Genomic DNA, 27,310 nt, shown 5'->3' on the forward strand with positions numbered 1-27,310 from the left:
CTCCATTTATAATATTATTATTATTAGAGGCGAAATTTTTTCGTCAATGCGACATGTGCGAAACATTAAAAAATGCGTATATGTTTCAGGCACCTCGGACATTTCGTTTCGTAGCCAGAAATCACACTTATATTATCGTAAATTTTTGCAAAATTCGGCAGTATTTGCGATAAATGCGAATGAAAACGAGAAAGTGGAATTCTTGTTAATTATTGCTAGAAATAACTAAAAAGTGCATTTCCAGTATTATTTAACTTAGAAAAAAACGTTGCATTTACGAAAAAGCTCTGCGAATTGTTTGATCCAGAAACTGTTCCACCTCATAAAAATGTAGACATCAACAAAACTGACTCTTGTGTAAATCATCGACTGTATTTTTTGGTGAAAATGTTCATAATCTATTGGTTGCTTACCGTGAATTTAAAAGTAAAGTTATTGAAGTTCTCAACAGTGAGGATAAGGAACTTGACATTGTATCATCGTTAAATAGTTCAAAAGTTAACCACAGGTATATTGTTGTCAGCTTGTTACGTTCAATATATTCACTAGTCTCGAGTGTTGATGCAAAGAGATTATATTTCAAATGAAATATGACTGACAAGAGAACAAATTTAAAAGAAGAATTGGTAATATCTTGCTGTATATTATCTTTTAACTAAGGATGACGTTAAAGGAAGTATTTAAATTTTTGCAGAATTTTCTATATTTCAGTGAATTAGTTAGAATGTGCACCTGATTAAAGGGTATCCGGTCAAAACAGCGCAAAGACAAAAACAGCGCATGGACAAAAACGCGCAAGGACAAATACAACGCATGCAAACACAGCGTGGACAAAAACAGCACATGAACAAAAACCATGCAATGACAAGAACAGCGCATGCAAATGCCGCATAAAAAAAACAGGGCATGAACAAAAGCCGCGCAAGCACAAAAACAGCGCATGCAAATACCGCGTGGACAAATCAATGCATGAACAAAAACCGCGCAAGGACAAAAACAGCACATGCAGCAGCGTGTGCAAAAACAGCCCATGGACAAAAACCATAGATGAACATTTTGCACTAGGATCGCTCGCGCTAGAGCTCACTTCTTTCAAATGGGCTCGCGACCACTCGGGCTCGCGATCACTTATATCAATTGGGCTCGCGCTTTCGACCACTTCCCTCGATTGTTCTCGCAATCACTCTCGCTCGCGATAACTTGGGCTCGCGCTCACCTCTCTCGACTGGGCTTGTAATCACTCGGGCTTGCACTCACATGAGCGGGTTAAGATAGGAATTAGGTTAAGAAGAATTGCCAAAGACTATTTGCAATTTTTATAGACATCCTTAGGAGAGAGGAGTCAGGAACAATTACAACAGAAGTCCCTTAACTGTGACAACCCAAATGACTTTACTGTGTTTCAGGTTGCATAATTGGCAGGCACTCTTCCTAGTTAAATAGGTATAAGGACAAAAACAGCGCATTGACAAAATTCGCGCAAGGACAAATCAGCGCATGAACAAAAACCGCGAAAGGACAAAGCAGCACATGCAACTATCTCGTGGACAAAAACAGCAGGTGAACAAAAACTGCGCAAGGACAAAAACAGCGCTTGCAAATACCGCGCGAGAGAGAACAGCCCATGGTGGAAACACATAGATGAACATTTTCCACTAAGCTCGCTCGCGCTCGAGCTCATTCCTTTCAACTTGACTCGCGCTCACTCGGTCTCGCGATCACTTACCTTAATTGGGCTCGCGCTTCCTACCACTTCCTTTGACTGTTCTCCCAATCACACGCGCTCGCGATGACTTGGGCTCGCTCTCACCTCTCTCGACTGGGCTCGTTCTCACTCACTATTATTAAGTGGGTTCGCGCTCACTCGGGCTTACGCCCACTTCTCTCAACTGAGCTCGCACTCACTCGGACTCGAGCTCACTTTCATCAACATGGCTCGAGCTCGCGATCTCTTCTCTCAACTTATCTTGCGATCACTTCCCAAACTGGGTTCGCGTTCACATGAGCACGCACTCAATTCTCTCAAATGGGCTCGCGCTCACTAATCGTAAGTGGGCTCACGTTCAATGGACTCGCGCTCGCTTCCCTCAACTGAGATTACGGTTACTGAGGCTCGCGATCAAGTTTCACAACTGGTCTCGCGCTCACTCGGTCTCGCATTAACTTCCCTCGACTGGGCTCACGCTCACTCGGACTCGCGCTTACTTATTTAATTGAGTCTCGGGCTCAGTCAGGCTCGTTTTCAATTATACAACCCGAGCAAGGCTGGGCGCGAGTGCCGATCTCACGAGCGTCGGGCTCGCTAGTTTGGACACCTATGACAAAAGCAGTGCATGCATGGCCCGCAATGCACATCCTTTCCAAAAGCGAACACTAAGGCAATAGTTGTGAGACTAATCTAGCAAAGCACACTAGCTCTTGCGCTTAACCCGACTCTTTGCTGGATTGCGCTGACTTGCAATATTTCAAACTTTTCTATAGATTTCATCTTACTGCTGATTCCTGCCAGCCAGGACTATGTTAACAAGTAACACTTCCCAAGCGTAACACTCCGATTTTGATAAAATTTGGCAGGTAAATACAACACATAGAACAAACGAATATGTATTTTTTATTTTCTGGCGAAAAACTTGGGGCAAAAGCCCCCTCCCAAAATTTTGGAAATTGATGTTCGAAAGGCAAAATGAAGTTGACCGAAGTGAACAAAATTGTTGCATAGATATTGTAGATGTAAAATGAGGGAATACTGGTTTCGTATTTTAGTGAAAAAAAAAATGGTTAGATGGGGCATGGACCCTTACAAATATTTGATCACGAAATATCAAAAGTGCTAATAACAGTATGTCAGATATGTGTAAAGGACATGAAGAATTGCAAGGAAGGTTTGTGTAGTTACAATACGAAAAATAAGAGTACTTTTTTATTTTCTGAGGAAAAATTGATTCAGTGGGCAAAAGCCCCCACCCAAAATTTTGAAAGTTGACGACCGAAAAGCAATATGAAGCACACCAAAGTGAATGAAATTGTGCACAGATAGTGTAGACGGAAAATGAGGGAATATGGGTTTCGTATTGTCTTGGAAGAAACGGCTGAGTGGGACACAGACTTCTCAAAACCTCTCATCATGAAATATCAAAAGTGATAATAATATATCAGAAGTGACTGAACGACATGAAGAATTGCAACGAAACTTTGTGTTGTGACAATAGGAAGAAAACAAATACGTATTTTTTATTTTCTGCGGAAAAACTGTTTTAGGGGCGAAATCCCTCACCCAAAATTTTCAAATTTGACTCCCGAAAGACAAGAAGTTAATCAAAGTGAATGAAACTGTGTACATATGTTGTAGACGTAAAATGAAGGAATATATGTTTCGTAGTTTTCTGAAAAGAAGAAAACGGTTGGGTGTGCCACAGCCTTCTAAACCGTTGATTACGAAATGTCAAAACTGCAAATAAGTATACGTCAGAAGTTCCTAAAGGATATGGAGAATTGCAACGAAACTTCGTGTAGGGACAATCTGCAAAACAATAAACGAAAGGTATTTTAATTTGTGAGAAAATAACAGTGTTGGGGACAAGACCCCCCTCCAAGAAAAGTAAATATTACACGTAATATTGCAGGAAGAAGTAGACCGAATCAAATGAAATTGTGTGTAGATATTGCATATGTAAAATAAGGACTTTAGATTTTTCTCTAGTGTCCCTATCCGATTTGCTTCAAATTTGGCACATCAATAGCAAAGAGAAAATAAATCGACACGTGTTTATGAGGAAAAACATTGTAAGGGTTAAAGGCGCCTCATAAAATACTACAAAATACGCTATAGTGTTTGTGCTTACTGTTGATATATCAAATTTGAAGAAATATGATGGGGACACTTGTGAAACACATAAGGCCTTATTTTACATATACGATATTTCATTCGCTTCGGCTCACTCCTTCCGCCACCCAACGCCTCGGTCCACTGAACAGTTTTTTTTTCTTTTCAGAAAATACGAAACATGTATTCCCTCATCTCACCTCTACAATATCTGTGCACAATTTCATTCACTTCGGTCTAATTCTTCTTGCCTTTGGGAATTCAAATTTCAAAATTTTGGTTGGGGACTTTTGCCCCTAAACAGTTTTTCCACAGAAAATAAAAAAGTATTTGTGTATTTTTACGTATTGTCACTACTCAAAGTTTTGTTCTAATTCATCATGTCCTTTAGACACTTGTGATATTACTGTTGTTAGGACTTTTGATATATCTTGATAAAAGGTTTGGAGGGGTCCGTGAATTAGTCAATCTTTTATCCACGAAAATAGAAACCAATATTCTCTCATTTTACATCTACAACATCTCTGTACAATTTCATTCACTTCGGTCCACTTCTTTTTGCCTTTCATTCGTCAAATTTCAAAATTTTCGGAAAGAGCTTTTGCCCCTAAAACCGTTTTTTCGCAGAAAATAAAAAACTCGTATTGGTTTATTTTTTTGCTTATTATTCCTACACAAAGTTTTGTCCCAATTCTTCATGTATTTTAGTCACTTGTGACATACAGTTATTAGCATTTTTGACATTTCGTGATCAAAAGTTTGGAGGGGTCCATGCGGTCGCTTTTAAGTGAGACGTGTTTGTAGGTGCTCCAGGAATCGGCGAAGCATGAAATCATGGGGATATCGCTTGATTATTGGAGAATTAGCGTTGAACTCTTCAATGCGTGGTTGCGTGTGAAGTGTTGCCATCTCCATAGCATACATTTCTGAAGTAACGTTAACTTATTCTTTGTAGGAGTAGTTGTCTCAATTCTGCTAGTCGTAGTTGGTTTAGAGATCAACCCTGGGCCCCAAACCCTGGAGGATGTGTTCGTAAAATTGGAGACAATGGAAAGGAAGATGAATGGCATGTGCGAGACTAATGCGGAATTTTATAAACATTTAGGTGTGCTGAGTGAGTTAAGAGAGGTGAAAGAGGAGAAAAAAGACTTAGGGAAGAAATTGTAATGAATCAAAATACAATAGATAAGCTTGAGAATTTTTCGCGATGGAACAATTTAATTTTTACAAACTTGCGAGGGAAGAACAATGAGAATTGGGAGGATTGTGAGAATGCATTAGGACAGTTTGTGCAAGAACGCCTCGGAATTGAACTTTCGGAACAAGATATTGAGCGAGCGCATAGGCTAGGCAAAGGCAGATACAGGTCCATTATTGTGAAATTCCTTTCATATAAACGGAAGTTAGAGATTTTAAGAAGTGAGTATAAGGCAAAAGGGACTCCCACTATAATATTTGAGAACTTTTCCGCGCGTGTTCGTGATGTGAGAAAGAAACCGACGGGGTGCACATGAAAAAAGCCAGAGAAGGAAGTAAGCGCGCTTTTTTAAGATTTGATAAAGTGTAAATTGAAAATAAACCAATTTTTGTTAGAAGAACTGGAAAGTGTTAGTGATGTGTGTGATCAGAATGAACTTTCTTCACAAGGTGGATCAAGTGAGTTGGAAACAATACAAATGGATAACCGTTCAAGGACGGGTGGTGTATCATTTCCTCAACTATGCAGAAGAAACACAAGATTGACAGCTACAAGACGCTGAGGGGGGAGGGTGATGCCATGAAAAAGAGAGGGCTTAAGCAAAGGTAAGGAAGTAAAGCATGAAAAATCTGGTCACTCGCAAAAAGTGAAAGTTGAAAATACCAAGGGACAAAGGAAAAACACCAGCACACTCCTAAATATCGTTTATCAAAATGCAAGAGGGGTGAGGACCAAAACGTACAATTTCTACTGTAATATATTGTCATCAAACTGCGATATAATTGGAATAAGTGAAACCTGGTTGAAAAGCGGCAACTATGACACAGAATTCTTTGATGACAGATATTCAGTGTTTAGATGTGATAGAAATCTAAAACGGAAACAAAGAGGAGGGGGAGTGTTACTAGCTGTGCTGAAAAATATAAGATATTTGCTATAGACTGCTCTGAAATAATTACAGATTGCATATTAACAAAGATTGCAACTGATAAAATGACAATATATGTTTGCACCTAATTCAAAGGTAGAGCAGAATGAAGAAGTATTTCAAGGTATAGAGTCAAAATGTCAGCCAGTTTGCACTATCCTCTTATTTTGTGATTTTAACTTACCAGAAATCACAGGCACAGATTTTAATTTTCTGAATATCTCAGCCAAATATCAATGCTTGCATAATTTTATGTCGCTGTACAATACAGCATCTTTGGTCACTAGGGACATCTTACCTTAAGTTAAGTAGGATATGTACCACCCAGCATTGTCCATAACAGTAAAATTAAGCAAATTATTAGGTTTAAACAAAAAAGTAATATCAGCACATATAATTTTAGAAAGGCTAATTTTAGGAAACTCTATTTTGAACTTCAAAAGATTGACTGGACATTCCTTAGCTGTTATTCTGAAGTTGATACGGTTATAGAATCATTTTATAATACTATATGTAATATATTTGATAAGCGTATTCCTCTCAAGAAGGAGGTAAATAGAAAGTACCCGTTTTGGTTTACTAAGCCTATAATTAGAAAAGTAAAAATAAAAGCTCATCAACACAGGGCAATTAAGCACAATAGGAGAAATATAGCTTATCACTTCCAAAAATTTAAGAAGTTACGAAATGAACTTAAAAAAGAAATTAGAACAGCATATAGTAACTTTGTTGTGAATACAGAAAACACGTTACAAACTGGTCCTTCTCAGCTCAGGACTTTTGTTAGAACTAAGACCCAACACCTTAATTGTAACACGCTGATATACAATAGCCAACAGTTAGTAATGACGAAATTGGAAATTCATTTGCTACATATTTTCAGTCAGTCTATAATAACGAAGATATCATGGATAGCAGTAGTAATAGTAATAGCTCTAATGAGACACTGGACAAAATAAGGATTCTAAAAATTGAGATGACTGAAATTAAAAAAAGCAATAACAAAACTGAAGGGGAAAGGAACGATAGAACCTGATTGCATTCCAGATTATATAATGAAGGAATGTGAAGAACACTTTCTACTTCCACTCTATATTTTATTCAACCTAATTATTTCTACTTGTAAGTTCCCCAGTAAATGGAAAGTAACAAAAGTCTGTCCCATTCCTAAGTCTAATAATGGTAAATATATTCAAAATTATAAACATATATTAGTATTGGGTACTTTTGCTCAAGTGTTTGAATCTATTCTTTGTAAAGGGATTGAAAGTCACATAAAACTATCAATTTCAAAATACCAGCATGGTTTCGTCCAGGATAGACCGATAGTCACAAATCTCAGTATTCTTAACAATTTTATAGCAAGAACCCTAGATCAAGGTGGTCAAGTAGATATTATCAACACCGATTTTGAGAAAGCATTTGATAGAGTAAATCACAAGGTATTAATAGAGAAACTTCGTCAGTTTAACTTCTCCGCAGAGTTAATTGGGCTGTTCGTGTCGTATTTGAGAGACCAAAGGCAGTTCGTTGTATATAAGGGATACAAATCAGCCGAATACTTGCAACTATCTGGTGTTCCACAAGGGTCAAATTTGTATCCTCTACTATTTGTTATATTTATAAATTATCTTTCTGGATGTATAACAAATTCCCACAAATTGTTGTATGGCGATTACCTCAAACTTTTTAGATGTATAAATGACTGTAATGAACTTCAAAATATAAATTCAGTAGTGAAATGGTGTCAAAGTAATTTATTGAATGTAAATATTAGTAAATGTAAAATCATGAATATCACAAAACGTAAAATACCAGTGCAATTTAAATATTCAATTAATGAGACTCAACTACCCGTTGTAAGTACTGTCAATGATTTAGGAGTAATGTATGATACGAAATTTACATTTGAACCTCATATTGATAACATTATAAATGAAGCCTACAGAAACCTTGGGTTTATTCTAAGAATTAGTAGGGAGTTTCGTAAACCTGCCACGCTTCAAAAATGATATCAAGCTTACGTTCGATACAAACTCGAATACGCGATGCTTGTATGGAACCCAGATATAAAAATTAACTCACTAAAAATAGAAAAAAAATCAGTCGAAGTTTCTTAGGTATATTGTATAAAGGAAACAAACATTTTCCCAAGAATTGAACACTCTAATTCATTAAATAGGAATTTTGAAACTCTAACCCTCAAACAAAGAAGAACGTTATCTGACATGATATTGTTATACAAGATACTTAATAATAACCTAGACTGCAACGAATTGCTTTCGAGCTTACAAATAAACGTGCCAGGTAGAAAAACACATCCAGAAAACTGTATCTTTTTTTATTGTGCAAAAGCAAGAAAGATTATCCTAAATAAGTCGCCATCATAAAGGATTAGTGCAACCTACAACAGACTCTTAAATATGACAAATAATATAGATATTTATGCTGATTGCCTCACAGGGACATTGTAAATATATTATTTCGTGAAAGATAAACATTGTAATTGGGTATAATACCTGTTGTGTTCTCTTTCAATAAATAAATAAATAAAATGGGACAAATAGAGCATTCAATATGTCAATGCGAAGAAATGCACATCAGAACATCACGTATTATGGTGTCCATTACTGGAAGACAGGCTAGAGGGAAGAGATAAAGGATAGAAATAAACGAAATTATAGCTAATGAGGAGAACTATATATGATATTAAGCAAAATAACAAATGACTAATTAGAAGTAAGAAGAGAACAATATACTAGGACAAATTATTAAAATTGCAAACAAAACGGATAAACACCGAAATAGAAATGATGTTTATTATAGTGTAGCTGAATGAATAGAAGAGTGGCTGTGAACCTTTCTGAGCTGGAGGACTCCTCCAGGAACGTCAGCATTCCGCGTGTCCCAGAAAGAAACTGTATGCTTGCGCTCGATATATTCCCGGGTAAAACCGGATACGAACTCCGGATATACATAGAGAGAGTGTGGTTCGTTGGTTTGTGTGTGTGTGTGTGTCGAGAACGGTGTCGGAAAGTGTGTTTTGTGTAAATAGTAAATTTATAAATACCTTTAATGAAAAAAAAAATGTCTCGGAACGGAGGCACAAGCCATTGTCCGCATTGCTGTATTCAAATGACATGCAGATCTCACAAGGAATATACGTATATGAAAGGAATATATATGCGCTGGTTTGTCCATGCGCGGTTTTTGTCCACGCTGTATTTACACGCGCTCTTTTCGCTCAACGCTGTTATTTTTTGCGCGATTCTTACCTACACAAAGAAAAATCCGTTCTCCGGACAGCGGTATATTGTACAAATATACGGTATCCTCTTGCTTACTATAGAAATCAGTACGGATCATACGTTATCCGTATGCTACATAGACACAGCCATTAGCTGTTGCAGCATGTCTGACATCTAACAGTTTTCCGTATATCACATGCATATAGCCTACTTATGTTACCTTCGTCAGCTATATGTTGTATACGTCCATTTGTATGTGAGATCCTGACCGTCTACATTGTTTCGTACAGAAAGTACGTATAGGTGAAACACTTATACAGAAAGTATTATAAAACATGCGTTTTCAGTTATACGTCTGCTGTACGTTGTCCAAAAACTACAGGAATTACGCATGTAACCTATCTTTTTAAGTACGCCACCTACATTTTTTTTTCTCAGTGCAGAACTGATCAAAGTATATTCTCATTTTTATATTAGATATACACCTTACTCCCAAGAATTTAATGTTTACAAGTTCCATAAAAAAAAAAAAAAAAAAAAAAAAAAAAAAAAAAAAAAAAAAAAAAACTTGTGCCACATTAAAAAAAATAAATGCGACATAAATGTACAAATTATGATAATGCTATAAAATATAAAAAGTTTAGTCTCTAATTATTATTATTATTATTATTATTATTATTATTATTATTATTATTATTATTATTATTATTATTATTATTATTAAGCACGTGTTCAAGCAAATAAGGATACATCTTGCAGATTAGTTCATGATATGTATATATTGGAAGTACTTCCATTTTAATGCGAATAGGAAGGAGCTACTTAGTTATATTTCAAATTAAACACTTCTGCAAACATCTTAAAGCTCACGACCTAGAAGGAAAAGTCTGCTAGTCTAATTTGTAAATTTTGAGAGTAGCTTCTACGTAAAGTTTTGTTCAACAGTAGGCGGAAATGGGGAAACCCTGGACAATTTTGCATATCAAACTGCTATTTGGTAATAAGGAACAAAATAATTCTAAAATGATCTTTAAATATGCATTTCAAACGTAAACTTTATGCGAAAAGCATATATGCCAAAATATATGCAAAAATGAAGAAAGATAGAAGCCAGAGCTTACAGGATTAAATTTTTACAGATTGCAAAAGTTGGAGGATACTACCGGACATTTAATATACTTGAAATATTCTCATCTTCTACACTTACAAGGAGCAATATGAACACCTACTCGAAAAGCACAGGAATCATAAGTGTAATAAATACCTGTGTTTACGTATGCCAGGTCAAGCCTTGGGAGAATTTCATAAGCCAAGCCTTGGGAGGATTTACACTTCACTTACAACGGACTTTGTTCTGGTGTCACACGAAATGTGGAACGAGACTATGGTCAATCGATTTGTGTTAGTGAAAAAAAATAATCAATAGGCGGGAAAAACCCGTGATCGCAACCGTTCCGTACTTATGAGAGGTAGTAAGGGCACTGCCAACACAACACGTTGCGGATGATGAGACGAAATAAGGAGCGAGTTTGATGAAAATATACGTAGAAGCGCAGATAAACATGTACTACAATGTGACGTTACATTCAATAATATTCACGGAAATGAGGGCAGAGGCGTAGCACGTAACGACAGAGGAGGATGTGGGTAAGCGCAAGTAAAAATGGTCATATAATTGAGGAAAACGGAGAAGCGAGACGTCCGAGGAGTGGCACAGTAATAATACATGTTCAAGTAATCAATCACAAGGTATAGACAGCCTGTAGACGACACCGTGAAGCAGAACTGGAAGAAAGAGAGCTATAGAGGAGATTGTCCGTAGTGTTCGGATTCCCTCCCCTTGTAACGTCCGATGTGTGTGGACTGTTGTATACATGTAGGCATTAATTTCCATATGTTTGTCGCACGTGATACAGTCTGTATAACCCTTCAACATTGCTAGGATCCTCCCTCCCCCACCTAAAGTGCTGACCTGCTTCGTGCCTGGTTGGAAGTATACGTTGAAAATGAATAAGAATGATCGAGAAGTATGACTAAAATATAGGGTAAAAATGTAGTGCAAAATAATGGATTTCCCCCTTACTATAGGCGGCCGAAAACATGAAAAATGAACTTTAAAGCTCCGTAGCTCCAAAACTATGGAACCTGCCATAGTCGGGTCAAGACTTCACTGATGAACTAATACATATGTTATCCAAAAATACATGTTTCAGAATCCTGTGTTACTCAGGAAACAATTTTTATAGAGGAAGTTTGGTTAAGGACATATAATTTTAAGTACTCACCAATTACCTCTCTAAAAACTGTTGCAGAAGTACTGCAGGGTTATGAAACATAGATATTTGGATAGAGGACATACTAGTTCTTAAGTTTAGTCTTGACCCGACTACGGTAGGTTCCATAGTTTTGGAGGTATGGAGCTTTAAAGTTCATTTTTCATGTTTTCGGCCGCCTACAACTCCGAAAGGAAGCATTTGTGCACCGAGATTGGTGTATACTTTTCGTCTTATCTTGGTGTCAGGAATCACTTCCCAAACGTTGTCAGGTTGTTTCGAAACACTCTGTATTATAGCATTACTTTTTTAAAAAGGAGTTCAGTCTACCAAAAACTACTTATTCTGTCAATGTGTCCGTTCGGGAGACACAAAATCTGGAGAAGTACTTGATGAATCATGTTTAATTTTATCCAGGATGTAGAAGGTGAATAGTTAGAAATCAAATGCTTTAGTGGAGGTGATCTATCCATCGGCAGTTGCAGAAACCAACCATTTCTACTTTTAATGTTGTTTACTATAGAGGAAAGACGGTAATATATAGCTAGAAGCGATTTCCTGCAATTGATTAAGCACCACAAGAACCCTTTCTATCTCCATACTTAACTCTATACTAAAACCGCAAATGATGTAAACCAATATTGATACCGGAAGTTCTTGTAAATTTTTATTTTACTTGATTGATTGAGGTTTAATGGGAATGTCAGAATCGATGTTATTTGTCCACGTCACGAAATATTGATTTACATAAAGCAAAAATTATAATAGGAAGAAGCAGTGTTTTCTTTTTGGAATCAATTTAGCGTTGTAAGAATACCATATCTTTGAACCATCTATTCAAACCGGAAGTGGCAAAGATCAACCACTTCTGGTTTAATGTTGATGACTATAGAATAAAAAGCTAATACATAGCGAGAGGAGGTTACTGCAGTCAATTAAGTGTCCCAAGAATATATTTTATCTACACTCTAATTTATCTACTAGAACCGGAAGTGATTTAAATCTACCACCATTTTTGGATTAAAGATTAATTGAGAAAGTATCGCGTCATTAGTAAATCTCAAATATAATAAAAATCGATTGTCGTACACACAATATTTTTTTGAGTGGGGAATGTAGGGTAAGCGGAAATGCATTGTTGAGCTGTTAAAATATAGAACTTTCATTTTCACTTTGTGTACTCTGTGACAAACCAAACTTCTTCACGTAGTGTACATTGCGACTGTTAATTGTGTTTCTTTCTTTATTTTTTTTGTGAAAATCTGAGAAAGACGGAACCCCAAATTTGATAACCAATACCTCAGGGATCAATTGACTGCCTACTAACAAGTAACAGTTCGCTGCTTTGAATCTGGATTGGCGCAGTGCGACACAAATCCTGAAGAAGCCAGTAGTAAAGATACATATGGATTCCCAGCGTTAATCAGCAACGGATTTGGGAGTTACGGACCTGTAAAGTTAACATAGGAATCAATAGGAAACAACGTTTAGGTATTTCCTTGACGTCTCTTTCTGCTAACCTGAATACAGTGTAACACTGTGAACGAATACGTGTCACAAGAGTCTGAATGTCTTAGGGTGATCCTAAGAACTTGGCTGGAATATGTATAGTAGGTACCTTCGGCAGCATATGGAAGAGAGAGAGAAAGAAAGAACAAGATGTTTAGGAATGATCCAAAAAGTTGATCAAAAGATTGCGATCTTGGCCAATAATTAGTTTTTGGATCAGAGGCCACAAAATTTTTGAACGACCCATAAATCGAGTTTTCTTATTTTCCACGGAATAAGACGTCATACTGATGTGAGTTAACTGATACATTGGGTTTCGCTACACAATATGTAGTTCCCCAGATATAAGGCCTACAAGAAAATTTTTGATTGAAATATATTGGATCTTTTGATCAAAAAATGAGGAAATAAACATAAAAATAAATATGTTTAAATGAAAGAATTTGCTGGTTCAGAGGGTAATTCTTATTGAAATAAAATGTGTTGTAATCTCCGGAAATAAAGTAAAGAGAGAAGCCAAATGGTAATAAATAAATATGTCAAGATCTAGTAACGTTTTGGGCCTGAAGATGTCTGGTAACCTTTCGTATGTCTGTTTTTGACCCAGTTTCTAACAGCGCGCCACATGTGAGCCAAACTTTGCTGAAGTAACTCGTGCTGCAGCTTGAGGAGAAAAATGGTCTTCTAAGTAATTTGACATAAAGCGCGGTAGATAATTTAAATACGTTGTCGTTGTATTGTGTTGTTGTTCGAAGTAGATATTTGACTCGTTTACTCGAAGGAAGATTTAATCGTCATTCTTGGTTTTGGAAGTCCGTGTTTTTCCATTCTATAAGACAGTAGATTGAAAAGGAAGGAGGATGAGTTGAGTTGAGTTGAATTTGTGTTTCACATCCCATTCATCAGCGAGACTATATGAGACGTGGACATACTGATTAGCGTGTAATCCGAACTTAGTGAGGGATGGAGGTTGTATTTCCCGTAGATTCCTATGTTAAATTTACAGGCCCATAACTTTACAGGCTATTCCGGATTCAAAGGAGTGCAGTGTTACTTGTTACGTTCGTGACAAGTTTCGTATAGATTGAATGAGTTTTGTACTCGTAGATAGCATAGATTTATATTGTCTTTGTGACTGAGTATTTAAAAACAAATATCAAATTAAAGATAAAATGGGTATATTGTGTAAATATTCCCTAGAACAAAAATCTAAAATATTAAACCAGTTTTCTCATTATTAATGTCAACACTGAAGACTAAACTTTTGAGTCTTTAGAAAATAAAAATATCACTGTACTTCTACTAACCGTATACATTCAATTCTCCACTGTGACTGTCCTCTCCAACTTTGTTAACAGCAGTGCACTGATATCTGCCACCGTCTTCCACTTGTACTCGGCTGATATTTACATGGCTTATGACATCCCCATGCATCGGGACATACTGACCAATCAAGAACCTAGAAATAAATATATATCTCATCTTAAAATACAAAATTAATAGTGTTTTATGATCCAAAATTGAATAAACCATATACCGTACATGGGTTGAATAAGAAACACAGACAAAAGTGTTATAACAATTAAAGAGATAATTTCTAAAATTCAGGTCGAAATTGAATTACTTATTCATAATATTCCGAGAAATATGAAAATCTATAGCTGCGACTAGCCAAAGGCTAGTCCTAACTATATATGAAACTACATAAACTCACTCATTGACGAAATAACGGATACTTCCGTTTGACGTGGAAAGTTGGAATTTGGCATGATTGTATGTTTTCGGGACTAGCTTACAGGAAAATTGACGAAAGTGAATATTTTTAATTTTTGTGTGGTGTAAAGGGGATGAAGAAATCTCCAATATCCAAAGAAGAATTGGGTCTTTCTTGGAATTCTAATGTCATATTTCAGATACCTGGAATTCTAATAATCACTTGAAATTCAGTATGCTTGTACATTTTTGTTATCATTGCCTACTTAATTATTTTAAGTCACTAATAAAAATTTCCAACTTTAGAGTGGTTTTATGAGGAACTGAAAAACTTTCCCATGTTACTTATATGGGACACCTTCTACACCCTCAAATTATTGGGCACTTTCTGTAGGAATACAATGATTGAATTTGGCATGATTGTAGCTTTTTGGGACTAACCCACAGAAAAAAAATTGCAAAAGGTGCATATTTTTAACTTTTAGACGGTCTAAAGGGCGACGAAGAAATTCTCCATGTTATGAAAACTTATAAATGTTTTTTGAACTTATAATTTCGTGTTGCAGGTACTTGAAATTGGAATAAAAGCTTGAAATTCAGTTTGCTTGTACGTTTTCTATACGGTTATTTAACAAAATCATTAAAAAATAGAGTGGTTTTATATTGAACTGAAAAATCTTTCCCATGTTATTTATATGGGGCATCCTCTACCCCCCAAAATATTTAGGTTCTTCAGCCAGAATTGAATTGATGAAATTTGGCATTATTGTAACCTTCTGAGAATAACCCACAGGAAAATATCCAAAAGTGAATATTTTTAATTGGAAGGGAGTCTAAAGGGAGAGATGTAGAAATCTCCCATGTCATTTAAATAAGCGTTTTCTTCGGATACAAAATGTTATCTTTTAAATAGTTAAAATAGGAAAAAAAACATGAAATTCGGTAGAATTGAGGATTTATGAGGTGCGAGGCCGTAGGGCAAGTAAACACGGGGGTTTAGGGGCGAACCCCCAACTGGTCAAATTCAGGAATATTAAAAGCAAATACAAAAACTCACTCTTCATGCAAAGGCTGATACACAAGAGTTGCGACGCCGTAGTCTGAGCAAACGTTGGGGTCTGGAGGCAGGGTCCCAAGCTGGCCTAATGGTAATTTTATTGTAAACCGGGATATATCTGATCAAAATGTGGAATAAAATTGATTTCCTTTTTCAAAACAGTAGTAACAAACCAATTTGTTATATCTCTTACAAGCTGAGTTTGTACACTTTGAAAAAAATAGTCTTCTATCATGCATTTTTGCACTGAGGTAAAGCAGTTTTGTATAAAATTTTACATATTCACTTAAACATTCCATGTAATAATCAATCTATACATAATTTTTATCAAAAATGAATATATATGAAGTTTCAACAATTGATATTGTGTTCCCGTTTAGATTGAGAATAAAGAAATAGTGAAATAAATCATTAGTCTTGAAATGGACGCGAAGAAAAACATTCTTATAAAATAAATTAATTATTTTGATAAAATCGTAAACAATTCGATACTTGTAGAAATGTGATCGTAAAACTCGCCATACATATCTTGGGACCGTAAACTCAGTTATTTTTGAACCGAAAAGTGAATTGTATTTGCGTCCAAGGACTCCCAAGATACTGACTGAATTTTATTAGCGTCGATTGTTAACAACAGTACTATATAAAACGAGACTTGCAGTTTAGAGACAAGACTTACCTGAATATATTTTATGCACACTTGGTCTATTGCTAGATCCTATGTATATATTATGAACCTTCACTTTTTATTTAATAGGTCATTTAACGCTGTTGGCCCCATAATATAAAACACCTGCATATAGGACTTAGCGCTTAAAGTTTTAAAAGAGAAAAAAGTACAATATCTAAAAGAATATTCATACACCGATATTTTTAATCGTATCTTATCTATATGGGAGACCGTAAGCAAAGGTATCACTGGAAATGAGATGCAGAATAGCAAATACAGTTGAGTTTAAAACACCAAAGTGATAAAGATGAGCACACAATCTGAATTGTATAAGAATGAAACTCAGAAAAGTATTCATTCAACGCGAGTGTTACCTTGTTTGTTGTTCTGAATTCACATATTTTCTACCTGCAGCACTTGTATCTGCAGAAAGCGTTCCTTGCCTGCCAATTGTGTCTCTGATTTGGTAGTGAATGCTAGTGGTCAACATGGGATATAACACAAGCGAACTTTCCCTGACCCAACACAGTTTGCTCTAGAAGTACAAAGAAACTGCCGCAACGGAAAATAGACGAAGATCCGGTTGCCCACACGTACTTACATGCGGGAAACGACGGAAATTTGTTAATTTAGTCCGCAAAGAACCGTTTAGAAGTGTCGTGTCGTTGGCTGAAAAAATCGCAACAACTCCACACACACACACATTGTAGATGCTCAAATGGTATTAAATGTTCTACATAGTGCCAATTTACATGCTAGGACAACTAGGAAGAAACATACACTTTAGAAGTAAACCGAGAAAAGCACTCACGGTTTGCTAATCAGTAGCTTGGGGGGCTAACAAACTTATGGATACTGATATATTTCCAGGTGAGTGGAAGTTTAATATATTCGGATTAGACAGCAAGAAGTGGGTATGGTGAATGCCAAACACTGAACTGCAACCCCAACATATAAAACCTACAATAAAATACAGAGTAGGATGTTTGATGGTTTGAAAGGGTATGGACATCATCTGGGGTGGGAAACTCAGCTTTCATTGTAGGTACTATGAATGCTAATAAATATGTTGATGTGCTTTGCTGTAACCTGTTAAGAAGCGTGTAGCAACTGAGTCTAGAAGCAAGCACTCGAGCACACTGTCATAAAAGTTAGATAAAATAGTTATTGTGTAATGCTCCATGACAGCTTCTAACTCCATCACAAAGCACAGATGTATATACTGTAGAGTTTTTTTTTGGATTGTCTGAGCAAAAATATACAGACATCGATCTTCGAGCAGGAAGGCCTGCAAAAAACTTCTTTTAGAAGAATGGTCTAAAATTTCCAAAGGAAGTAACAAAACGATGCTTTGATCTATGTCCAGGAGACTTGATGCAATATTTTGTGCTAAAGATCTACACACAAAATATTAAAATAGGAAGTCATTTATTTGCTACATTAGTATAGAACAATTTGTTCTCTTTATTTCTGTTTAGATACTTTTTCTCGGTTGAAGGAACATCTTGTTTAAGTTTGTAGAATACATTTTTGTTATGATAAAACGTTTTCCGGAGAAACACAGTAAATGGCGTGTATTTTCATAGGAGTGTTATATTGCTTATTACCTTTCCTATCGATATATACAGTGACTCAAAAAAGTATTCATACACCCAAAAATTCCGTCGTGGGTGAGTTATATGAGAGAGCAGAAAATTAAAAGTTATATTGAAACAAAGAGACGGAAGAGTACTAACAGTTGCATGAGTTGAAAATATGCCAAGACTATAAGGAGACGAATACAATGCGAATCACTTAATTATGATACTCAAAAAAGTATTCATACAGAGGAACTGTTATCCTGTTCTGTGCCTTGAACACTTGTACTGTTCAACTCGAGCAATCGTACTGTACCTACATTGTCCGTTACCTGCAGCTCATTGCATGTGTGTTAGTCTGCTTTTGTTGTGAGTGCTAGTAGTCAAAATGGGGAGCAAGAAAAGTGAACTTTCCTTGACGCAACGTGATGGGGGTTATTTCTCTTTATAACGAAGGTAGGAGTTATCGTGAAATTGCAAAAACTCTCTCAATTAGTTTTGGTACTGCAGTTCCATCATAAAAAAGTATAAAGAAACCGGAGCAACAGATAATAGACGAAGATCAGTACGTCCAAAAGTGCTTAAACGCCGCGACCAACGGAAAGTAGTCAATTTAGCACGCAAATCACCCTTCAGAAGTGCTGTCACTTTGGCTGAAGAAATCGCGTCAACATCTATTTGCAGTGTGAATCTTGAAACTATACGAAATTTACTATATAGTGCCAATTTTCATGCTAGAACAGTCAAAATTAAAAACATACATCTCAGAAGTAAACCGACAAAAGCGCCTAAAATTTGCCAACAAATACCATACTAAACCAAACGAATTTTGGGATACTGCTGTATTTTCCGATGAATCGAAATTTAATATATTCGGATAAGATGGCAAAAAATGGGTATGGCGAGAGCCAAACAGTGAATTGCAATCGCAACCCCCTATCCCTACTGTAAAACACGGAGGAGGAAGTGTGATGGTTTGGGGGTGCATGACGTCTTCTGGAGTGGGAAACTTAGTTTTTATTGTAGGGGTCATGGATGCTAATAAGTATATTAGTATGTTGCGCCTTAACTTATCAAAAAGTGTGCAGAATTTGGGTCTTGACAAAGTCTTTGTTTTCCAACAGGACAATGGCCCTAAGCACACCGCTTTGAAAATTAGGGAATTGTTACTGTACAACGCTCCATAACAGCTTCTGACTCCTCCACAAAGCCCAGATGTCAATTCTATCGAACACTTGTAGAATTATCTCGACACCAACCCCGTACAGTACAGAAACGGCGTCCTTCGAGCAAGGAAGAACTGCAGAAGATATTGCTGGACGAGTGGTCTAAGATTTCCCCAGAAATAACCAAGACGCTTCTTCGGTTCATGCAAAGGCGTCTCGAGGCAATGATTTGTTTTAAAAGTATGCATACAGAGTATTAAAAACATGATTTTCTAGTACGGATTGTTAGAACTCATCGAGATTTGTAGTTCATGTTGCTGTATGAATACTTTTTTGAGTTGAGAAAGTACATTTATTTATTTTTGTCATCTAAATATTTCTCCTTTTGACATTTTTTGTACAAACAAACATAATAAAGTATGTACATTTTCAGATGATTGTAACATTATTTTTATTTAACCTTTATATATAATCCTACCTAAAAAATTTGTGTGTATGAATACTTTTTTGAGTCACTGTATCTACGTCAAAAGCTGCAGGTGTATGAACACTTATTTGAAACACTGCGTGATAATAATAACGCTGTTGTTCACTGCTACTTCACGTTAAATCTAATAGGAGCTTACGAGGTGGATTCATTACATTGTTTTGGGAATATATTCCCAAACTTCCATTGTGACAGAAATGTTATGAAATTCTACATTTATGGCGGAAAATGTCAACCGTAAACATACTATAGAAAGCAAATATTCATTTGAATGCCTAACTAACTAACTCTATGGCCTATGGAACCCGGAGGTTCAATGCCGCGTTCACAAAAGCACTCCACTGACTTCTATCCTTGCTAACTGCATCCAGTTTCTACTTTGTGTTCCTCTCTCTGCGAGATCCATCTTAATATTGTCCTCCCATCTGCGCCTAGGTCTTCCAATGGTCGTTTTCCGATTGGTCTTCCAGTCAAGACTTTGAAAGCGTTTCTACTTTCTTCCATTCTAGCTACATGACCTGCCCATCTAAGCCTCTTAGACTTGACGACCCTAACAATGTTGGGTAAACCGTATAAATTATGTAGTTCCTCGTTATGAAATTTCCGCTATTCCCCATTCCCGTTCCTCTTGAGTCCGAATATTCGTCTCAGGATCTTGTTCTCAAATACTTTCAGTCTATGTCATTTGAATGTCTACCAGTGTTATTCTTGAAACTTTACATATGTAAATTAAAGGTTAACATCTAATTAACGATCTCATAATTTGAGTTCTAAAAAAGAACAAAGAAATCTTTTTGTTGAATGCAGTACAAGGAGTTGGTATCTAAAATTAGAAAGAAAGCTTTGTTTGTAACCAGGTTTAGTTCATCTGTCACAATAGATACAGTCAAAAAAGATGTTACAAAGCAAAATGTTACGAATTAGTATGTACTAAATTAAAAACTAAATACGACTCTTATTTTTCGTTTCATGATGAAGTGAATGAATCAGAGTTTTCAATTATAAACGATCCATCAGTGTGGCCAAATGAAACTATTATTGACCTTTTTTTAAATGGAAAATTACATCACATGATGAATCTAGGAATAACAGTGGTTTTCGTTCTTCAAATGACTAGTCTCACTATTTGGTATCAGAGTGTGCGTGGTTTTAGAACTAAAAGTAGTGTATTTTTTCTTCTGTTTCTTACTGTAATTAGGTACAGTTACAGAAACTTGGCTATCGGGCATGCACAACGACTATGATTATTTTCCTGATACGTACGGTATATTTGTTTCGGAGCTGATAGAAACTATAGTGATTATACATTGGTGATGGCTCTTTGTTAGGTATTAGAAAGCAATTTTCTGTTCATCGTAAAATTGAATTAGAAAGAATAAATGAATGTTTGCATTGAGTTAAGATGTAATTCAATTAAGCATATTTTGATTTCATATGTGTTTTTTTTTTACCCTGGTTTTTATTTCCAAGAGTGAAAATTATCTTATGTTTCGAGCAAAATACATTTACTTAACTACGATGTTTTAATTATTAGTGATTTCAATATTTCTAAAGTTTAGGATTTGGGATTTAGATGTCTGGGCTTTCGTCTCTGAGGCCATTTAGACCGTTAAGTGTGAGGGCTTCGGCGAGCACACTATCTGGGAAAATGCAAGGAAGAAAGCGGCCTGGGACCTATAAGTTAGGTAACACCCCGGCATTTGCCTGGTGTGAAAGAGGAAAACCCAGGGAAACCTCATTCGTCATGGCTGGCCTGAAAAAGCGTTTTACACCTTTTCAACCGAGTGCCCCCACCGAGAAACGAACCCGGGAACGCTCGCAGCGAAGGCGAGAGTGTTATCGAGTACGCTACTCGAGGCCACTATTTCAAAAGTTAACAGGATTAACAAACATTATTACTCTAAAATCAAATTCCAAATTCTTTTAACATTTTAGATAATATGAATTTAAGTGTTCCTTCTTGAACCTCGGATTTAGATTGGTTGTATCTAATATTCTGTCCAACAAACATTAGCAAAATATGGAAAACCTGACATATAAAAAGATCTTGAAATTACAGTTTTATTTTTCAATATGGTTTGAAATTATAAGATGTTTCTAAGCGATTCCAATTTGTAAAATATTACTTAGCTCTTTATTGTCATGTTGCTGAAGCAGATTGGTCTAATATTTAATCAAGAATAACACTGGTCTAATATTTTGCAACGAGCTGATATAAATTTAGTAGCACAAAAAGCTCAGGATATTATTGCGCTGTATATATAAAAAAATAACATTCCTATGGGAGTTGGTTATCACGGAGAGTATATAAGTGATGACCAACTCCCAAGCAGCCAGAAGGAGTGGAAGTCTGATGAAGACACAGTTACTGTGTTAGAACTGTTACGTGATAGTGTTTACATATTATCACATAGCTTTGCTCAGTGTTTTATTGTGTATTAGTACAAAATGGAAACAAAGCCTGATATAATAGTTACAAAGCCAAAAAGTTTCAAATATTCTTGAAAAATACCGATTTCAAGAAAAGTATAAATTGGATCAGTGATTTCAGATCTTTTTTTTCTGTAATGAATGTTATACCTAGAATTTATATTTGGTCTAGGAATTAATTCGTGCGGTTGGTACGCACACATTGAAGCTGTAGTACAAACACAAAATACATAAATACCTTAAGAAAAATATTGTCCATCGCTAGCCACCTCTTTCGCCCATCTGTCAGGCAATGTACGGATTCCGTGGCGAAAGAAGTCCTCATCCTTGGAAGCGATCCAGTCAGAGACCCATGTTTCGATATCTTCTGAAGAAGTAAACCGCTGTCCAATCAAATCGTGGTTCATGCAATCGAACAAGTAGTAGTCCGAAGGAGCAACGTCTGGTAAATACGGCGGGTGGGGTAAAACTTCCCATCCGACATTTTCTAAATAGGTTTTGACCGGTTTTGCGACATGTGGGCGAGCGTTATCATGTTGAACAATAAGTTTATCATGTCTGTTCTCCCATTCTGGTCGTGTTCTGGCCAGAGCTTGCTTCAAACGCATTAATTGTCGTCGATAACGTTCTCCATTCATAGTTTCACCCGGTTGCAGCAGCTCATAGTACACCACACCTTTCATATCCCACCATATGCACAGCATAACCTTTGCACAGTGAATATCTCGGTTTGGTTGTGATGGACCTGGTTCACCTGGTTTCACCCAGGCCTTTTTTCGTTTAGGGTTCTCGTAATGGATCTACTTCTCATCACCCGTAATAATTCGATGCAGAAACCCCTTTCTGCTCTGTCGTTGAAGCAGCAATTCGCAAATGGTTTTTCGTCTTTCAACGTCTCTGTCTTTCAATTCATGTGGAACCCAATGTGACATCTTTTGAATCATTCCCATGGCTTTCAAGCGTTTGGAGACTGTTGTTTGATCAACGCCTAATGCTGCTGCAAGTTGTTCCTGCGTTTGACACGAATCCTGCTCGAGCAATGCTGTCAATTCTTCGTCTTGAAATTTTTTTGGCTGTCCAGCTCGCTCTTGGTCTGCCAAGCCGAAATCACAACTTCTAAACCGTGCAAACCACTTCTGACACGTTCGCTTAGCCAGAGCATGGTCACCATACACTTCCACCAAAATACGATGACTTTCAGTCGCACTTTTCTGCATGTTAAAGTAATGCAGCAGGACACCCCGCAAAAACACTTTATCAGGCACAAATTTCGCCATGTTCACTTAACTACAAACTGGTGTTGTTGACGCTTTAATCCACTGCCCTGTACTACGAACGATACGCGATGACAGGGGTTTGCAACACATGTGTGGATACACGGAACTGTGGGACGTTCCGTTCGTTGCGCCATCTCTTGTCCACCCGCACGAACTAATTCCTAGACCAAATATATATGCTCCTTATAGTTCATAATAGTGATTAAGTTGATGTGGTTTATTTGGATTTTTGCAAAGGTATTTGATAAGTTACCTCATTATATATTATTAAGTAAATTGATAAAATTCCATCTACCATGTTGTATAATGAACTGACTTGGTTCGTAATTATCGAACAAGAAATTCTTGGTAAGAAATACAGGAAATATTTCTTCAATTTGTAATATTACTTCTGGAATGCCTCGGGCCTCAAATTTGGGGCTCTTATTATTTTTGTTGTTTATTAATGATATTTCAGGGAATATTACTTGCAATTATTTGCTGTATGGGAATGATATCAAAAATTTTCATCCCATTTTAACTATAAGCGATCATGTAACTTTACAAAACAATATTAATATTATTGTGCATTGGTCAGAAATAAATTCCCTGTCTTTAAATTTGTCTAAAACTCAAGGGACATTTTACTCCAGGAAAACAAATCCCCCTATATATTACTCTAGTAATGGTAACCATCTAATTTAATTTGTAAATTATGTAAAAGATTTAGGAATTACTTTGAATACGAAGCAATTGTTTCATAAACATCTTCAGTTAATGACACCTAAAACTAAGAGAAATTTTGCACTTATCAAATGGTTTTGTAGAAATTTAAACTCAATTAATGCATGTAAAGTTCTTTATCTATGCAATGTACGGTCTCACTTTGAGCATGCATCTGTTATTTGCAATTGTGAACCAAAATATTTTGCAAACTCTATTGAACTTATAGTAAAATAATTTTCCTGTGTGGCTAAAATGGAAATTAAAGCAATATGATAACATGAGCTTAAGTGATATACGCGAGGATTTAAGCTTATTAACTCTTGGTAATAGACACAGTTAGTGATGAACGCAAGAGTCTTGGTCTTGCAGTTTTTGCAAGAGTCTTGCATGCAAGACCAAGACCAAGACCAAGACCAGGAATCCCGATGCAAGACCAAGACCAAGACTAAGGGGTGCAAGACCAAGACCATGCCTGCAAGACCAAGACCAAGACCAAGACTCTTGCGCAAGAGTCTTGCATAAGTACCGGCTCGGTGGTAGAGCAGTCACGTGTGGTTATTCGGGTCCCTGGTTGAATTCTAGCTTGCGCTATGGGAACTTTTTGGTAGGCAAACACCATGTTCGTGGTTTTTCTCGGGAATTTGATGTTCCCTCCTACTTTATTCATTCCACCATTTCATTCATTTCTCATTTTACCGTCTCCCTTAGCCTCGATGCATAATCGTGGGACGTTAAACTAGATATGTCGTTTAGTTTCAAAACATATTAGTGGTGGTTTTCTTCCAATGTAGTGTTGAACATTGGTAATACCGTACACCATAGGTGTCGACTACATAGGTATGGCCTTGGCTCCGAGACTCAAGCATCCGTTGGAAATTTTTAATGTGTGCTCATAAAATTAATATCGAAATAACATTTTCATGACATTGACAAAAACTTAGTACATGTGACCGCAAGTTTGATTTCATGGGCTGATGCTTATATGTTGAATAATTGTTTATTAATATAACTTTTAGAATCCTTAGGTATACGACACATCGAGGATTGAGCGATATAACATACTACTACAACAATAAATCTATATTATAAAATTGAAAATGACTATTTTTGTGACTCTTAATTTCTTGAACCACCCAACCGATCTCGATAAAATTTTCAACATAAATGAGGTTTGGGCCTGGGAGTGTTTTCATCACTTCACTTTGACGGTAAAACTTAGGGGAGGGGAGAAGGGGAGTTATAAAATAATAAATAAAACTTAATAACTTGAACCGAACGAGAAATCTCGATCAAATGTTTAACATAGATGAGGTTCAAGCCTGGAATGTTATATGTCAGTTCACTTTGACGGAGGAATGTAGGGGAGAGGAAGATGTACGAAAATCAATATGAATAAAAATAAAAGTGACTAAGTTTGTGACTCAGTAACTCTTGAACCGATCTCAATCAAATTTTTAACATATATGAGGTTCTTTCCTGGAATTTTTTTTTTTTTGAGTTTGTTTCACTTTGATGGTAGAACCTAGGGGTGGAGAAGGGGAAGGGAATATATATATATAATAAAACTCTTGGACCACTCGACCGAACTCGATCTCATTTTCAATGTAGATGAGGATATGATTTCTGTCATATCACTTTGGCGTGAGGAAAGGGGGAGGGGAAAGATATTTAAAAATGAACGACAATGACCGGTATTAAAATAGAATCTATAGTTTTGGGGGTCGCTGAGATAAACAGTGATATTTCCGATGCTGTTTAAATTAAACTTTAGCCCCGTAGCTTTTCGGAGGGGAGAGGAGATATATATATATATATAAAATGATCGAAAATGATGAATATTATTGTCGAATCCATAGTTTTCGAGGTCGCTGAGTTGAATACTGAGACTTCCTATACCGTTTACAACCACATTCAGCCTCGTAACTTTGGAGAGAGGGAGATACATAATAATGATCAAAAATGGCCAAGTATTAGTGCCGAATCCATAATTTTCGGGGTCTCTGACACAAACAGTGGCACTTGTGATGCCGTTTATATCCAAATTCAGCCCGGCAACTTGGGGAGGAGGAGGAGAGAGAAACATAAAAATAATAGAAAATAACCGATATTAGAGAGTGATTTACTAATAGTAAAAAAGTGATTGACTAACGAAACATATTATTATTATTATTATTTTAGTTTGAGCCAACGAAGTGGGTACTTTAGTAATTCATATTCACAAGTGAGACCTAAAATAACTTGGAGTTTGATGCCGTTATTTTGTATTTCTAATACAGGTCAACAATATTTTTATAAAATGAGTTTATACAAAAGAGATAGACAGTTGAGTCGTTTTCAGTTTTTACTCAATTATTCTAAAACATTAAGAGGTTTGATTATAATAATTATTATTTTAATTTTCTCTCCCTCCTTTTTGTTCAATATTGCTAAAAATATCACTACCATCATAATAGCTATTCTGCCATTATTGGCAGGTTATTTGCTTCAACAGACAAGGTTCGACGTTCGGTGGTCCTCGGCTAGTCTCTTCGTCTTGACGTAGCATTTTTTTTTGTTTTAATACCTTCCTTCAACTAGTCTTCTTCGCCCCCTCCCTCTCTTTCCTTCCACAATACTCTCTAGCACGTCTCTCATAATACAGTTCCTCCTAAGCCAATATCCTATCCAGTTCCTCTTCCTCCTCTTAACAATATCTAAAATTTTTCTTTTTTGCTCCTACTGCTAATATTTCTAACAGCTTCTCAATCGTTTTCGTTCAACACAGCTAATTCTCTCCTTTTTCTCCATGCCAATGTTTCGAAAGTCTGCAATTTTTTCATCGCTTTCGCGTAATGTGAATGTTTCTGCCCCATAGAGTACATATTGGAATCAGTAAAACAAAGTTTCAATATTTAATTGGAAGTTTGTTTAATACGAGGATTAGCTAATCGTTGTTGAAAAGAAAAATCTGACGCCTTTAGAGTGTAAAAAATAATTTGCAATTCATGGTATTTCAATAATCTGTTCCGTCTAATTTTCTTTCATGCGCCTCAGGGGTAGGCTCCCCGATTTGGGAACCAGTGGAGTGTTGTATCTGTTAAAAAAAATATAAACAGATTACCAAACGTTGTGATTTAGGCATATCTTATAAGTAGTGAAGCGTGGGCACCCATTAAAAAAATAAAGGTCATCAGCTATGTTGTACACTATTATCATACTTACACGACGTTAAATTATATTACATTTAGAAACATACATTGTGTTTCCGTT

At 36.3% G+C, this 27,310-nt stretch overlaps 1 protein-coding gene across 1 annotated transcript in view; it reads right to left on the reverse strand.

Moving 5' to 3' along the window:
* The window catches only part of LOC145687543 (cell adhesion molecule Dscam2-like), a 1,184,503-nt gene that overhangs the window by 260,352 nt on the left and 896,841 nt on the right, over positions 1-27,310 (reverse strand). The window contains exon 8 of the mRNA XM_081761007.1: positions 14,287-14,438. Within this exon, the coding sequence (XP_081617133.1) occupies positions 14,287-14,438 (152 nt within the window). The remainder of the gene's footprint in view (positions 1-14,286; positions 14,439-27,310) is intronic.

The sequence above is a fragment of the Thermobia domestica genome, chromosome 6 (genome assembly GCF_964235325.1).
Source record: "Thermobia domestica chromosome 6, izTheDome1.hap1.1, whole genome shotgun sequence".
Lineage (NCBI taxonomy): Eukaryota > Metazoa > Arthropoda > Insecta > Zygentoma > Lepismatidae > Thermobia > Thermobia domestica.